Below are 17,511 nucleotides of genomic sequence, written 5' to 3' on the forward strand. Positions count from 1 at the left end.
AAGAACCAAACAATCTTCTACAAAGAACCAAGACCCAAACTTGCCATTTTGCGAGCTCACCTGACGGAAGAGCAGCTCCTGCTCAGCCTGCCTCTGCCCAGACTCCAGCTCCTGCTGTGGCTCTGCTTCCTCCTCGTCGCTCTCGATGGGTTCTTGCTTCACTTGCACCATGTTGGCCAGCCCTGGGGCCTCCTTTTGGCTTCCGACTCTGTCACTGTATGGCTCCTCCAAAAGGGCTTGGTGTTCTCGTAACTCCTCTTCTGTCTCCTCGGGGTGGCTTTCATGCTGGCGGGCTGGTTCGTTGGGTTTTGATATAATCTGAAAACACGCCAGAGTTTAACCGATAAGTAAAATATAACTCATCGCAGGTAAAAGTCACTGTTATCCTCAAAGAACCAGCCTCATGAGAAGAGCAACCGTGAATTATAGCTCTTATCTTATAAACCAGGTCCAAAGCAACCACTCAAGAGAAAAGTCAGGTCAACCTTGGCATTAAGCGCTACGAATGCTGTGTCCCGAGTAATGACGGCCCCTTCATTTTCCAGTTGATTTTCCCTCAGAAGAAGCAAGAGCCTCTTGAGCCTACACACCTATGGAATGTACTCCATTCACCAGCCCACACAAGAGAACACAACAACCAGCAATACACTAGGATATTAAATTCTGGAAAAAAGAGGACAAGAGACACAAACCCTCTAGAGAGTGTTTCTGCGACCTCGTTCTCTCAGCTTTTGCTTGAATCACCTCCTGAATTTTATCTGAGAGGCTGCCTTAGAAACTGAGCCCTCTGAAGCTCACAGTCTGGTGCAGTCAGGAGGAAACTGAAGACACTCAGCTTACAGCATCTCTTCAGGCAGAAACTGCAAGAGTAGCACCATTTTAACCAGATCTTTCTAAGCAAGAGGTAGTGAGCTTCTCTGGAAGCAGCTACTAAAACAAAGGGAACAATATAATAGTCACTATAATTCACACAGGCTCAGATTGTTTGAAAGTGCCTCAGCGAGATAAAATTCACAGCTCTCCCGTCTCAGACTGGTTATGATTTTTATTTGGAACAAAAAAATAAATAAAAAAAGAGATCTGTTTTTAGATCCAGCACAGGTAAATAAATTGATTTCCTTTCTCTAAAAGAGCTCGGGCTGTACTGTTTCATAGGGTTATAAAGAAACTGCTGAACTCTGGAAGTTGCAAGAGCAGAGCTTTAATAAGTATTAGGTCACTGGTAGGAAAAGCGATATTGATTTTAAATCTAATAAACTAAATCAAAACACAGTTACACATGCAGGAACACATGCAGGAGGAGTGACTACTTGCAAGTAACTTGCTGTTTGAAGAACACTGACTTAATTCTGAAACTACGTCTCTTTTCCCCAACCGTAGGAGGACAGGCTCTGCCATATAACTTAAGCAAACTTATACAAAGCAGATCGAGGCAGACAAAAGGCAATGTAAAGGATAAACTGTGTTCAAGTACCACATCAAGGACAGCCAGAGGTTGCTCCTAGCTACAGCAGAGGACCTCAAATAGCTGGGGCTCAAAGCTTTTAAAACCAGAGCATTGCAAGGACCAGGATGCAGGGCCTTCCAGCACTTTGGGGATTACTGCATTTCGATGTCTTGACTCTGGAGAGAAGCAGGACACGGAGAAGGGCGCTATCTTGCCTAGGTGCTTTAAGGTAAGACCCTTTGGGCCCCCAGTACAGAGGAAGAGTGTAGCCCATCTCTCTTAGTGACAACAAACGATGTTTTCGTACTGATCAACAATCAGCTGCTGCTGGCAAGAGAGCTGCAGTTCCTACAACCATGGGTGTCTTTGAGAGTCAACAGTTTCTTGGAAGATGCAATTGTCCTGACTAAACAGGGATAAAGTACCTTTGCCAACTGGCTGGCCAAGGTGGGAGTCAGAGCTTTAAACTAGAAACAGCAAGGGAGGAGTGGTTCCTCAACAAGCTCCTAAGAAAGCTCAGGACAGGGTAGGCAGGCCCAGGGCCTGGGGCGGTGCGAGCAGAAAGGACGTGGCATTGACATCCTTCTGAGTGCGAGCCTGGAGATCAGCCGGATGGAGAAGGTTTCAAGCGGCATGGTGGGGCGGGTGCCTCTCAAAACACTACCCCAGGCAGCACAGGGACCGAACAGGAGGATTAGAAGTCTGTATGCAGTTACAGAGCTACGACCTCCCTCGGATCATGGAGATGGGGTGGGGTAACTCACATGATTGAAGTACTGCGATGGAGGGATACACGTTTCTCAGGAAGGATAGTCTGGGAAGGTGAGGAGGGAAAGCTGCCTTTTATGTAAGGGAGAAGAAGGTATGCACGGAGCTCTGTGCCTTGGTATGGATCTGGACTCAGCGAACAACTTAAATATCAAGACAAGATGAGCGCTCCTGTAATGGGTAGACTGCTGTAGACCTCCTGACCAGGCAGAAGTAGCTGAGGCCTTCTTCAAACATCCAGAAGAAGCCTCACTTTCATTGCTCACAGAGGTTGTGGACTCTCCATCCTGGGAGACGTTCAAAACCCAACTGCATATGGAGTCAGGTGACATGCCCTCGCTGATCCTGCTCGAGCGGGGCCGTTGGACATAATGATCTTATGAGGTTCCTGCCAACCTAAAAGATTCAGTGATCCAAGGATTTTTGTGAGGTACTTCCCACCCTGCCCCCCACCTCCCCAGTTTCATTACTTGTAATGCACATCAGATAACTACACCACATTAAGCTAACGGTAGTTCTTCCATCAATTTTCTTTAAGCTCCCCTAGGCTTCATGACTATAATCTGTTTAAAAGATAATTAAATCATCATAAATCACCCTCTGCTACTTTTTTTTCCTGCTTGGATCGAAGGTCTCAAGCTTTGAACTTAATACCTTTTGAACTTATGAACTATGCATGGTAATTACTGGGAAAATAACTTACAATGTCATTGTCAAATCTAATGGAAGTGGGAAGCAGTGTAATTCCCTAGAAGTTCTAAATTATTCCAATTCTGTAAAAATGTAAGAATTAAATGAAAAACACAATGAAGGTTGAAAGATCAAGTGGTCAATGACAAGGACATTTCAAACATTCAGTTTACTCTCCTAATACAAAGTGAATTTCTTGGTGTGCCATTTGTTCCAGCTGCTGCAACCCTATTCTTCTTAAAGGACAGTTCTGCAAAGAAAGCGCTTTGTTATGAACATATTCCATATAATAGATGAGTATGTGCACCCCAGGCCCATTAAAACGCCCTAAAAATCTTCCCTTTTTGCAATTTTATGAACACATGTTCACGCAATTTAAGAAAATCTAAGGTAACAGAAGTGCAAAGGAATGAATATAATGTTAAGACAGCATTGAAAACGCTTACAAATGCATCTGAAACAGTAAACTCTGACACAATGCAAAAGAAATAACTTTTCTTTCCCTTAATTAGCTCTCTAGCTTCCTTTGCCTCCTTTGCAATGAGGTTACTCCTCTATTTTCAAACACAGTCACCTCTGGATATCACACAGTGCCACCATAAAACACTGCTGAAGGCTCTGGCCTCGGACAGCCAGCGACTTCGGAATGGAAGAAACTGCACAGTCACAATCATTTTATTTAAAAGACTCAATACAGTTGCCCAGATTTCTGAGACAGAGAGCCAAAACCTGTTGGTCTCAAGTGGAGGATGTGGCTCGGAACTGAAAGTCCGGAGGCAGGTGGTGTGGAGTAGGTACGCCGGCTGGGATGCTCAAGAGAAAGGAGAGCACCAGCGGAGAAGCATAAGGCAAAACTGCACCTGCAGGGGAGCGGGCACGTGGACAAGCACTTGGAGAAGAAAACATGTTGCTGAGAGCTTGAATTAATCACTCGGAAACGATAACATAAGCCCTGCTCTTCTGGCTATCGACACAACTCTTCCCATGTTAACTTTCAGAACAAGAAGAACCTGATTTTTAACTTTTATAGACCAAAGAGACGATAAAGGCTGCTGGGGAGAGGCCCAGTGGAGCACAGCCCGTGCAGGGAGCTGGCAGAGCCTTCTGCAGCAAAGAAACATCTTCTGGGTCTTTTTCTCTGCTGAAGTGGTGAGAGAGCAGGGAAAAAAGGTAACTGTCTGAGGCAGCCTACCTGTGGGAAGGACCAGGAGACTGCCAGCGCCGGTGCCAGGGGAGAGGCAAAGACCCAACTGCAATGAAACAAAGAACTGGGACCGCCCGGAGGGGAAGAGGAGAGGGAGCGAGGAGAAAACACCTTGGCACCAGCAGAAGCTGTTTTCTCCACCTCCCCACAAATACTTGGAGTTATGGGCTTGATTGTATCAAGTACACATCTACATACCGCCAGATCCACGGCAACAGACACCCCCAGAACCACTTCGCAGCATTTAAGCAGTAATAGGTGTGACGACACATAAGCGCATGAATGTTCAGCATCTCGCATCCGGCAGAACTGCTTCTCATAGTCAACCGACTGAGACACTCAGCAGGAATGCTGAAGGACATTTTCCAGAGATCTTTTCAATATTCATTCTATCCAAAGTTATGCTTCAAAAACAGGCTTCCCTTAAACCGTTCAAAGGGTAATAGTCTTACCTGAATGTTGTTCAATGCAACCTAACACACTGTATTTTGCTGGTATTACAAATGAAACGTTACATATTAAAAGCTACTCCAGGAGTCACTGGAAGCTAAACAGTTAAAGTGTTCCAAAAAGAAGAAAAAAATCAGGAAATAGCACGGTTCAATTCTAGGTGTTAATAAAAATGCATCCACCCAAGACTGCTGCACCAGACAAGTCGGGGCACTGTAGTCTGTCCTAGATCTGTTGCTGTATATATGCCACAGCAGGAGAAACACCTCGCTTTCCAGAGTGCTAAAAATGGGGTTTACTCAGAAGAACCATAATTTGATCACAGAAGCTCAGTCTTAAACTGCTTAACAGTACAATTCAGGGCTAAGAGGGAGATTACCTGTTCGAGCGAGGTATCGTGAATTATAAATCCAGGGGACTAAAGCCAAAACACTCATCTTTACCACAGCAAGATAAAAAGTTGAGTTTTCTGCCACAGGATTTACAGAAATCTCACTTGCTTATTTCTCTTTAGAAAGGCAACTGCTGCTTCAAGACCTATTGTGCCGAAAAGTGAACACTTTTAACTGAAAATAGCTGGGGTCTACTCAGAGAAGAGCATCCCACTCCACCCGGTTTGCTGTCACGACAAAAATACCCCCCTCGATGCCAACCTCCAAGTGCCACAGAGAACCACGAGCACATCACGGCTTCTCTCCCTCATACAGAAAAGACGAAGATTTGCATCTTAAAAGAGACTGAAGTCTGCAGAGAAATTGTAATTGCTGCAGATGAAAGGATGCCGAGATCGCTGCGCATATTCACCGTACGGCAAAACAATCGCCTTCGCCCCGCAAAGCTTCTCTGACCATGGGGAAAAGACACTTCCGAGGCTGGAGGTTAAATGCACAAAAAGGTGGGAAACAGGGCTGCACGTTGCTTATGCAATTTCAGATCAGTGTTCCCACGCACCTACATTAATGCACAGCTTTTGTTTTCAGGACTGTTGTTCCATATGTACTCTTCCAGGGCACAGGCCTCATCCCGATCAAAGGTTGCACAGAAGAATTAACAAGAAGTGACTCAGTATCTCATCAGGAATCTTGTTAAATGTCTCAAACGCTGGTTGTGAAGAAAAAGTTGTTGCTCTCTCTATGTGGCTTTGCAGTGCGATCACCACAGCGCACAACTGCTCTGCAAATATCTGCTCGTCGGTGTTGACGGTGACTTGGCAGCAGGCAGGGAGCAGAGACGCTCCGTCACACCGAAGGCACAGCCCGGGCACTGATTATGGTCAAACTATGAACTGGATGGGGTTCTGATGACACAGCTAAGAGAAGAGAAGGCTCCACGAGACCTCATCGCAGCCTTCCAGTACTTCAAGGGGCCTACAGGAAAGCTGGGAAGAGGCTCTATGTAAGGGAATGAAGGGATGGGATGAGGGGGAATGATTTTAAGCTGAAAAAGGGGAGACTTAGATGAGATCTTAGGAAGAAATGTTTTCCTGTGAGGGTGGGGAGGCACTGGCACAAGGTGCCCAGGGAAGCTGTGGCTACCCCATCCCTGGAGGTGTTCAGTCCCGGGCTGGATGAGGCTTTGAGCAACCTGATCCAGTGGGAAGTGTCCCTGCCCATGGCAAAGGGATTGGAACTGGATGATCTTTACAGTCCCTTCCAACACAAACCACTCTGTGATTCTGCTTTAGATGTGGAAATGCACCTTTGCAGCTACAGCCCCATTTCCCTGTCCTACAAAGGGCACGGAGATGACAAGTGTGCCACTGCAAGCTGCCCACTCGCTGCATCCGCTCAGCAGCGCACAGCCGGAGAACGCTGATTCCCTGCGACAGCATCAAGCTGCCTTAGCTCCAAAGTCCCTTCTTTCCCTCTTCCACTCCATGTGTCCTCCGGTTTCTGCAACACACGAGGCAGTGTGCCACCGGAGAGCAGCTTAGCTCTTATCCTTGTCTACTCAGTTCAGAGTCTTGCGAAAGTGGCACCACTTGATCATCAAAAACTGGACCAAAAAGATGCAAAAAACCAAAAAGAGACTTGCATGGGAAACTTAACTCCTCCCTTGTCCCAGCTTGAGTGCTCAGCTTGGCAACGTCAATATTGCTCTTTTCATTCATACACGTCTCTCTTGTCCCCAGTTTTGTGGGGTATTATGTGGTTTTTCTGTGCATGGGTTTTTCCCCTCGTTAAAGCAAATGCAAGTGGCACCACAGGTGACAACACGAACACTAGACAAGCAGGTTTAGGATCCTCAGTGTCCATACAGAGCCTCACACTGAGCCGGGTCAGTCACTCTCAGCCAGCCGGCTCCCAGAGGGGATGTATCTCGTGCTTCGCTACACTCAAGTGATCCCCATTTGCTTCCGACTTGAGAGCACACACTGAAAGGGATTGCACACCCCTGCTGTCACCCCAAGGAGCACCCGTCCCATCCAACCCATGCCTCTGCGCCCTCCTCTACACTGCCACCTACCCCGTCCTCCTTATAGAATCATGGAATGGTCCGGGTTGGAAGGAGCGTTAAAGCCCATCCAGCTCCAGCCCTCCTGCCATGGGCAGGGACACCTCCCACTGGGTCAGGGTGATCAAAGCCCCATCCAACCTGGCCTTGAACACCTCCAGGGATGGGGCAGTCACAGCTTCTTTGGGCAATCTGGGCCACCTCCCTCACAGGAAAACATTTCTTCCTAACGTCTCATCTAAATCTCCCCTCTTTCAGCTTAAAACCACTCCCCCTTGTCCTATCCCTACACTCTGCGATAAAGAGCCCCTCCCCAGCTTTCCCGTAGGCTCTCTAAGTATTGGAAGGCTGCTATGAGGTCTCTTCTTTGCCCTGTCCCACGTTACTGCTCCAAAGCCTCCAGTACCCAAGCTTCACAGCTGAATCCCGCAGATGATTACCCTTATTATTTTTAATCACGAGCAAAACAACATATTTTTTCTTTAGTCACCTTCTTGGAAAACAGCAAGACTTGTTTTGGCTGAAATCTTCTAAAAAATTTCATCTGATGCAGACACGTAACAGGGGAAGTATAAGGCAAAAATATGAAAGTTTTGGAAAAATCAGAAGCAACTGAAAACAGCTTTGTATTATCTGCAGGAAATCCAACAGAAACTTAACAGACAGTGGTGTCAGTTCTGCTAATAATTAAAAGGCAGCAACCTATTACATTATTTTTAGTTGTGCCCTCACTCTCCTACACACGAGGGTCTTAAAATATCTGCACATCTGGGAAAAGTCTTTTTCCATGTCAGCACTTGGATGCTATCCCACGGGATACATTTGCCACACGCACACAGCGCTAGTACCAAAACCATTTTAACTCATTACTTATATAAGTCAAACACAGGGAAATCGCTCCTGTACACTCAGTTTAATTACAGTTCCCCCCTACTCCCACCTCCCGCCCGCCTCTGCCACGGATGCGATCGATCACAGCTCTAACAAAGCTGAAATTCACAGTGCTGCAGGAGGACTCGCTCCGCTCAGGTCGTACGCGCTCTCCAGCTCCTGGGAGGTCCAAGTGAAAGTCTGAATGAGTTCAGTGGGTACGTCACGGCAAAGTCTCTGGACGCTTACAAGCGTTGGCACGGAAAAGCCTTCGAAACCTCAAACAAACAAACCGTCGAGCTGACATTTATTTCTGAACAAAGAAACCCTACCTAGCACCCTGTTTCTGACAGTCCCGTGTTGGAGTGTTTGGAGAGGGGTGAGGGAAATTTCTATGGCAGCAGCAGCTCCCCACCACCCCGGTGTGCGGGGCTGAACGAGGTCCAGGGCTGGCACACGCGGTGCGTGGTGGCAGCTCTCCAGAAGTACATGATTGACGTCAGTAACTTGTGTAATCATCCTGCCTGAGCCCGAGTCTATAAACAAAGTTTTGGGGGGTTGTGTGGTGGGTTTTTTTTCTTTTAATCCAGCTCTCGGGAGTTGTATTTTCTCATAGAACTGGAACAGTGAAAATATTTGGAGAAAACTCCACCATAAATTACACGGCAGCAATCTGAAAGGTCCGCTTGCCATTTCACTTGTTCTGCCGAGCCTGAAAGCTACTAATGGATTCGCTTGTTTCCTAACTGGAACTCCTTGAGGAAAGTCTTCAGAAAGCCTCAAACCAGTACAAATTAGAGTCAGGAAAATATCCCACTGATGATGATCGATTTTCCCCTTCCCCAGTGGCCTTTTTATATTGCAAGTCCAGAAACAGACTGTGCCTTCTGAAACCCGTGGAGAAAACCCCAGATGGGGTGAAACGTCACAGCTCCATCCACACCACTTGTGATCAAATCCCTTGTGCTGGAAAGGTGAGCTTTGCCCTCCCGTGGGTTAAACGACCAGGATAGATTTTGTCATCTCACAGGAGCTTTGTTTCAGCCTCACCGTAATGCTGGGATGTCCAGACAGATAATTTTGGCTACACAGCAATCGCAAAACCTGTGCACTGATGAATGGTGCTCCGCAACGTTCACCCGATGTTCTCCAAGTCCAAGTGATTTACAGAGAGCGAGATAATAAACACAGTGCTTGCTTTCTTCAAAGCAATTCTTGAATCACATCTAATTAATCTTCAAAACAACCTCTGCAGGATGCACAGCAATACTGTCCTCATTTTCAGGAGAAGAAATAGACAGGACACTGCAATGATTTACACAGGGCTGCAGTTAAGAGAATCTGGACCGGAGAAGGCAAACGCTTCTCCCTTTCCAAAGGTAATTCTAGTGAAAAATGCTTCAGTAAACCTGCATATTTTCACTTTCAATTATTTTCTGGTGCTGTCACATCTGAAATCCTTTGCTTTTTATTTTTTTCTCGAATCCATATTACTGCCCCTTCTCCCTTTCAAACTGAGTAAGTACACAGTAGGTATTTTTCCCATATCCCTTGACAGCATTTTATGTTTTCTGCTACAAAACTGACAAAAGGTCCTGATGTGGATGAACGGCACCAATGACAACCTCAAAAAGCATTACTAGAAAACCAGAAGTGTGAACCACAGCGCCCTTCCACTGTCTGCAACAGAGGTATTGATCCTCACCTTGCTGATAGATGTCCACATCCTTGTTAATGTATTTCTCAAAACCATGAAAAAGAGGTTGAAGGATGAAGGCCAGCTGGTTATGGAGGTAGAGACCACATACATCACCGCACAAGAAACTCTGAACTCGCATCGCCCGAAGCTGGCGTTCTATGAAGAGGAAAGACCTTAAAAGCGTCATGCTTACCTTGTTGATGTGCAGTTGCTGTTGCTGGAATTGCTGTTTGTGTTTCTCCAAGAACTGCTGGTGCTGCTGCTGGATCACTAACTGCTGGAGGGCCTGGGCGTTCTGGGGAAGGGGAGCAGACTGCGTGCGCCCCAGCGGGCGATGCTGCCGGAGTTTGTGTATTGAAGGGGAGACCCGTTCTCCACCAACCAGAGACTGTGCATGGAGGGGCAGTCCTGAAAGATACCAGTCTGAAGATAATATGGAGGAAAAAACAGCAGAGAAGAAAAAAAAGAAAGAAGAAAGGAAGGGAGAAAACGGCTGTTCAGTAACGCTGATGGTGACAATGATATATAACGTTAAAACCAGCCACCTCACCATTTACAGCTGAAGCATCCTTAAAAGAGAACAGATAGCAATTAATCACCACTGGATGGAGCAATACTTTGCTTTCTTTTAAATTCATTGTTTGCTTGTTTACTCAGACACCCTAGGGAAAAGTTTTACTTCTTAAAGTCAGCGGTACCTTATGGACCCTTCCATCGCTTGGTGGATGACATGAGTTAAGATCACAGCAGTAGTTCAGAGAAGTTAAAAGTCTTACAGCTTGCCTTGGTATAGAGAGTAATCCTGGGTTCATTTCTAAGAGGGTACCAACCCAAGCTGCCACCACAGGTAGCACCCAGCAATCAGACCTTACGAGAGGCTCACTGGATATACTGAAGGATGACAGATGCTGACGAAGCCGCTTCCCCACTCTAGATCACGTAGGGAAACACATCTGCCCTTGGCTGTGCTATATCCTGCCCCACAGAAATGACCAGAGATAAAAACTTCCACATGATAATCCGCTAACCAGGTCTGTGTTGCAAAAAGGCACTCCCTCAAAGCATTTCAGGAATATGGGAACCATCAGGCTTCATTATTTCTGTAGAAAGAAGTTAAGTTAGATGCCAACATGACAAACAGCAATAATCATTTCCATCACTGTCCTGTGTATATATACACACCAGTAACTTAATGAAAACATATGGTTATTTCGGGATAACTTGTGTTCCTCACATGCCCTTGGCAATTCTGGTGTCTCTAATGACTACCATGGGAAATACCTATCTAAGCTCCAGTAAGAACATGCCTTTAGGAAGAGTCTTGTCTTTTCAGCTGTTCCTGGTGTAAGCTGGCTCTGCTTTCTGAAAACATACATTCACATACTCCTTCGAAAGCTGGGACATGAAGCCGTGCCCAACACAAAGTCAAACCCAAGCATGGAGGAGCTGCGGATAAGCCTTTACTTTGCTCATCACACCTTTGGGTCCAAAGGCATTACTGGTCTCGCCTTAATGTAGTTAAGGCTGCACTCGCTGCTGGCAAAAAAGACTGAGCCAGTGGTCACTGACATTCAGAAATACTGTCCAGTTCAAGGGTGAGAAGTTGTATCTTCAGTCACTGGTTGAGAAGAGAGAGGAGCCACCCAGAAGTTTGCACCCCGCTGAATACAGCGGTTTAGAAACATCTTGACACTTCTGTCCCAGGACATTATCTGTTTTTCCCACTGATTCCCAGAATCGCCTTACATGGAAGAATCTGACTCATTTAAGAGCCTCTCTTCTGGGGAAGGGTTTTCTGAGTTTCTCCTACCCTTTGCTTTTCTTAAAAGAATCATGTAAAAGGATACCTTATTATACAATTATATGTGTGTGTGTATATATATACACACGCATATGTCTGCGCATGCATGGAGATATGAATCACTCCGAAAGATGTGGTCCATTATAGCACAGTACTTCATCTCAAAAGTTCAACTTAGAAAGCAGAGCAAGGGATCCTACACAGTTTGCACAGCACATCTTGGAAGACTCCCGTCCTCCAAGTGAATGACCAAGGTGCCCCCTGTGAAGACTTTCCAAGGAGACATCTTATTCCTACTCAGATAATTTTTGTCAACTTGAGGGATGCTATCAGAGTGACCTGCCACCAGAGGAACAGCAGACTTAAGGAATCCTGCTCTAGTTTCTCCACCCCCCAGTGTCTACCTTCCTGCACAAAAAGAGCATGCCAGCATGCCAATCGTTCTGCAGCTGTCAGGCAACTATCTCCAGAGCTGAAGGCTACCAGCAGAATACTAACGAATTCCACTCTGCTTCCAAGGAAGTTCAAAACTTGGCAGCCAGTCCACCTAGGGCTTTGGAGACCACATGTTAGCTTGCTGTCTTTCAGCTGCTGCATCTGGAACGCGTGTTTCTCCTTGTTGCTCTGTTGTGTTGTGAATATTTCTCCTAAGTGTTGGTTTATAACACATTGTACTCACTCTGGAAACATCGCACGTAGCAGGTGGACAAGAAAGAATAGATTTGGAAGCAAACACAGTGCACTGTAAACAGAGGGAAGCTTTGAGAGAGGTCGAACTGGAAACAGAACAGCATTTCTTTCTCCATGTGCTTTAAAGCAAAGTCCATCACAAACAGGGAAGAAAGTTTTGGTGATAGGATAAGACAGGAAGTCTTCTCCAATGGCTCTTCATCAACAGATCTTGGGCAAAGGGCAACTGGTGAAAAGCCACGCCGTGACTCTGGGTAACCTCGCCAGGCCACAGCAACCGCGGCAGGAGGTGGCAATGGAAAATGACGTAAAGGTTCAAGGAATGTGCACACTCCATCAGACTGCCAGCTAAAACCCACACTTCTGCGCTTCAGCTTCCCCATGTGTATGTGCTTACGAGATTATCACAACCCCACCTATATTCCTGGGTTGTGAATGGAAAACCAGGCACGAGCCAAAGCAGTAAGCAGTGCCGTGACACTTCAGTGATCGACATCTCTCAAGAGTTCCCATTAGAAATGGAAGAAATAAGAATCAATACGTCTGTAACGTATGCAGAACATCCTTTGTTCCAACACTGCATACTGTAAAACAGAAATGCATCCTACTGGGAATTACGGCTTTGAATCAAGCCTATTTATAGAAACACGCCTTCCCACAGGTACTTAATTCTGAAAATATGACACAGGGAGTGATTCAAAGCAATTAGAATACTGAAAATGTAACACAGACAAACAAATACAATCTGTTTCAATGCAGTTGATTTTGCCATGTTTTTGCCATTTAAAATAATGATGAAAAGCAAGTATTTTAATCTGTGACTTTGTATATGCATGCTTTTCAGCTGTGGAATAGAAACCATCAGGGATAAACAGGAAGGATAATCCTAAGATTATAAGAATGTTTTCATCGTCACTTTAATCTAAAGTGGTTAGAACTAACCAAATAGTTTTAAATTCTTACGAAAAAAATTATGCTTTCCCTATGGAAGCAGATACTATCGATTTTCATTTCACCAAAATGATAAAGCAGCTTCCCTCTCGCTCTGGATGAGACGGGCAACCTCTGATGATTTGCAGACATCGTCTCTATCCAATGTATTAATGAACACATCCTAAAGGTTATATGTTATGCCTACAGAATGCATATACGATGCAGTATCTCTTCTGTAGAGGAGACAGACTTTACAATAAACCCAACAGATGTTACTTGCTTCTTTTCCCCAGCTAGGGCCAAATTTTGCACATTATCTATGAAGCGCTCACCTGTGACTAAGGGAGTTGGTGCAGTTGGCTGTTCCAGTAAGACCATGTGTTGCAGAAGAGGGTTATGTGCAGTTCCTCCATCTCTTTCCAACGTTGTAGTGCTCAAGTAGGGAGTGAGGTGAGTGCCAGGAAATAAAGAGATCCGCTGCTGTAAGGCTGGGATAGTAAGCCTCTCTGCATCCTGCTGTGCTGATCCTCCCTGCAAACACACATAGAATCATAGAATAGTTTGGGTTGGAAGGGACCTTGAAGATCATCTAGTTCCATCCCCTCTGCCATGGGCAGGGACATCCCACCGGATCAGGCTGCCCGAGGCCCCATCCAACCTGGCCTTGAACACCCTTAGGGATGGGGCAGCCACAACTCCCCTGGGCAACCTGGGACAGTGTCTCACCACTCTCAGGGTGAAGAAATTCTTCCTTATATCAAGCCTAACTCTCCCCCTCTCCAGTTTATACCCATTCCCCCTTGTCCTATCACCATGAGTCTTTACGAATAGTCCGTCTCCAGCTTTCTTGTAGGCCCCTTTCAGGTACTGGAAGGTCGCTATAAGATCTCCTGAGAGCCACACAATTGACGGCACGGCAGGTTAAGGGATAAATCAGCGCATGCATCCCCTTCATTTCAAAGTCTGATCCCCTCTACTTACGCTGGAAGGGCCAGTTGCAGGCAGTCCTAGCGTGATGTTGGGCAAAGAAGGAGATGTGTAGAGTGGCAGCTGTGTAACCGAGCCTTCACGATTCACCAGTCTGTGAGCCAGGCTGGTCTGCAAACAAAATCAAGAACATCGTCCTGGTGAGACAGCATAGAATCATAGCACGTCCTAGGTTGGAAGGGACCCTCGAGGAGCATTGAGTCCAACTCCAGTCCCTGCAAAGGACAACCCCAATATTCACATAATGTGTCTGAGAGCGTTGGCCAAATGCTTCTTGAATATTGTCAGGGTTGGCACCATCGCTTCTTCCCTGGGGAGCCGTTCCAGTGCTCCATCACCCTCTGGATGAAGAACCTTTTCCCAATACCCAACCTAACCCTCCCCTGGCACATCTTCCCACCGTTCCCTTGGGTCCTACCATTGGTCACCAGAGAGACGATATCAGTGCCTGCTCATCTTCCTTCCCTTGTGAGGAAGCACTAAACTGTGATGAGGTCTCCCCTTAGTCTCCTTTTCTCCAGGCTGAACAGACCAAGTGACTTCAGCCACTTCTCACGTAGCTTCTAAGCCTTTCATCAACTTTATGCCCTCCTCTGGACACTCTCCAGTAGCTTTATATCCTTTCTATACTGCGGAGCCCCAAACTACATCCAGTACTCAAGTATCCACAGATCAGACCGAGGACACAGAACACTTGCTGTGAGAACGCATTAGATACTCAGAGAGTGTGTCATTTCACTGCTGACATCAGAAATATTGAACGGGGAAGCTGAGCTTCCAGCCTACGTAGGTATGGACGACTTCATGTCCCAAACGCCACTGCTGAGGCCACCCCGGGGCAGCGAGACCAGAAGAACCAACGCAGAGGTGATCTCACTCTGCAACTGCCACCAACGTCACTGCCACACAAAGAGATTCCTTCCAAGTTTATTTATCTTTCTTGGAGACTGAAGATCACCCCTGGATCCTCACTGGCACTTTGCTTCTGCTCCCTCTTCAAGCAGTGCCACCGCAAAAAGCTTCTGCAAAGATCTAACAGCCCACTTGCCTTTCTCACGTACCTGCCCTTTCAAAGCTAAAACAGATTACCTTAAAAAATGGCATTACAATGGCTGTTGTTCTCTTTAGCAAATCACAGACAATTTATGGTATTTACTACTCTGCTTTAGCTCAAATCAGACCTCAAAATTTCATCAAAAAGCCTTAAGGTTGCATTTAGGTCGCTATTTCCTGATTTTCAGGGTGAAATGCAAGATTTACTGAATTATCTTATGGCCATTTAAAGCAGGAACACTTAAGTAAAAATACCATTGATTTCAAAACAGATTGATTTGAAATACGTGCTAGAAAACCCATTATAAAAAATTACACTTAACTGCCCGATTTTCCTGTAAGGAAACAAGTGTTATGATCACCCTGATTTCCCTGCAGGTGGTTTTTCCAACTTAAATAAAACTGAGCTTCAATTTCAAAAAGCATTTCTATAGAATGTCTATTGTTTAACTCAGGCGCTATTGTGGAAAAATGGATAACTTAATATCATAATTACTTAATATCATAATATGGAACAATCTGTATCAGAGATCTGAAGAATGGTTTAATGCATTTCAGACTTAAATTCATAGTCCTGTAAGGTAACCAGACTTTGCAGGTTATTTCCTTGCTTGCAGGGCTGGGGGAGCTCTGCGTAAGAAAAAAGGTGAGAGTTAAAAACCAAACCCATAACATTTATAGCAACCTTTTTTTGAGGGGGGAAAAAAGTACATAAAAACTAATGCTGAAAACCAAACATTGCCCATAAAACAATCTTCAAATGCAATCCTGCCTCCTTAATAACCCCAAATTTGCCTAAATTCCAGAAATTTAGCAAAGCCACTTTGTTTTCATATTGACCTTGTGCAAAATTCCCTCTGCAAAGTGATTTTTTTGTCTTGCTTCCTTTTGCCATCTTGTGCTTCCATTAATGCCATTCAAGCCTATTGAAAATATATTACAGACCAGTCCTCCTGTAAAGAGAGTAATTCTGGTTTTAAGATCTCAGGTGAAAATTTGCTGCCCCAAAGGGGTAAATCTGCCGGGAGCACCATGCTGTCGAGGGGTCCCTGGGTAAGGAGATGTGATCGTGCACACCCACACACTACTTCTGCAGAGTAATTTTGAGCACTACTGGCAATTTTGCTTTAATTTCAATTACATAATGTTAGCACGCCACATCCAGAAGAAGATAGTTATAGTCAGCAGAGTAATGAAATATTTTACTGATGTCATAAATGCCACAAAATGACATCCATTTTTTTCCCAGAACCATCAATACTCTGGAGTTGTGCCTCAAACTGTCTCCTGGGGATTTGTTTTAAAAACAGCAAAGAGAAAAACGCAGCAGCTTGATGCTATCAGCATATGGTATTTAGCACATTATCATCACTTTAAATACACAGATCCCATCTACAGGTTGTACACAAACAGCTTTTGAATCACACAGAAAAGAACAATTCCAACATGTACAATTTTCACCTGCAGTCAAGTGCTTTTTATAGTCTCGTATCAACTGCAATAACGAGGAGTATCATACATCTATCGGAGATGGAAAAGCCTTTTGATTTAAAACCAGATATTGTCGATTTTAGAGGGAAGCAGAGAGCTGCAGGCTTTCCATACTGAAGGTAAACACTGAAACTTCACGAACTCAAGTACCAACACAACTGAAACAGTTCAGGAGATGACCCAGCAACCTAAGAGGCAGAGAGACATACCTCTCCTTTAAAAGAAAAGATGAAGGTAAAGATGAAACACTTAATTTGGCAACATGATCTCTCCAGAAACATTTAAATATTTCTAAACATTTGAAAGTGGAAATATGAGAAAGCTTGGCCAATTGGTATTAGAGAAATCTCCAACACAGTCTACCAGGTAATACTGCTTCTACTGAAGGAGATTTTACAGACTAATAGAACCATAGAATCATTAAGGTTGGAAAGGACCTCGAAGATCATCCAGTCCAACCCTCGGCCCCACACCACCGTGCCTACCAAATCATGTCAAAAAACGCCACATCTACATGTTTTTTGAACACCTCCAGGGAAGGAGACTCCCCCACTGCCCTGGGCAGCTGCTGCCAGTGCTTCACCACTGCAAAGAAATTTTTCAGAATCTCCAATCTACATCTCCCCTGGCACAACTTGAGGCCATTTCCTCTCATCCCATCACTTGTTACTTGGGAGAAGAGACCCGCACCCGCCTCACTACAATGTCCTCTCAGAGAACTGTAGGGAGCAATGAGGTCTCCCCTCAGCCTCCTCTTCTCCAAGCTAGACAACCCCAGTTCCCTCAGCTGCTCCTCATAAGACTTGTTCTCCAGACCCTTCAGCAGCCTCATTGCCCTGAAGAAACCAACCCCTACGCTGCCCACTTATTTTTTCCGAAACAAACCTATCCAGGCAAACGGATCAGCTGTTCTCACCCAACGTGAGAACAAAGTGCAATCATTTTTCCGCAGAAACAAAGGCAAAGGACCAGGA

At 45.4% G+C, this 17,511-nt stretch overlaps 1 protein-coding gene across 10 annotated transcripts in view; it reads right to left on the reverse strand.

The window, feature by feature from the left end:
* The window catches only part of HDAC4 (histone deacetylase 4), a 257,352-nt gene that overhangs the window by 55,456 nt on the left and 184,385 nt on the right, over positions 1-17,511 (reverse strand). For 7 of the 10 annotated variants that reach the window (XM_054069684.1, XM_054069685.1, XM_054069683.1 and 4 more), the window contains 4 exons: positions 13,988-14,104; positions 13,339-13,537; positions 9,776-10,005; positions 61-318 (listed from right to left, as the gene is read on the reverse strand). In XM_054069684.1, the coding sequence (XP_053925659.1) occupies positions 61-318; positions 9,776-10,005; positions 13,339-13,537; positions 13,988-14,104 (804 nt within the window). The remainder of the gene's footprint in view (positions 1-60; positions 319-9,775; positions 10,006-13,338; positions 13,538-13,987; positions 14,105-17,511) is intronic. The other 3 variants (XM_054069691.1, XM_054069689.1, XM_054069690.1) reach the window with 1 other exon arrangement.

This window comes from Cuculus canorus, chromosome 6 (assembly GCF_017976375.1).
Source record: "Cuculus canorus isolate bCucCan1 chromosome 6, bCucCan1.pri, whole genome shotgun sequence".
NCBI lineage: Eukaryota > Metazoa > Chordata > Aves > Cuculiformes > Cuculidae > Cuculus > Cuculus canorus.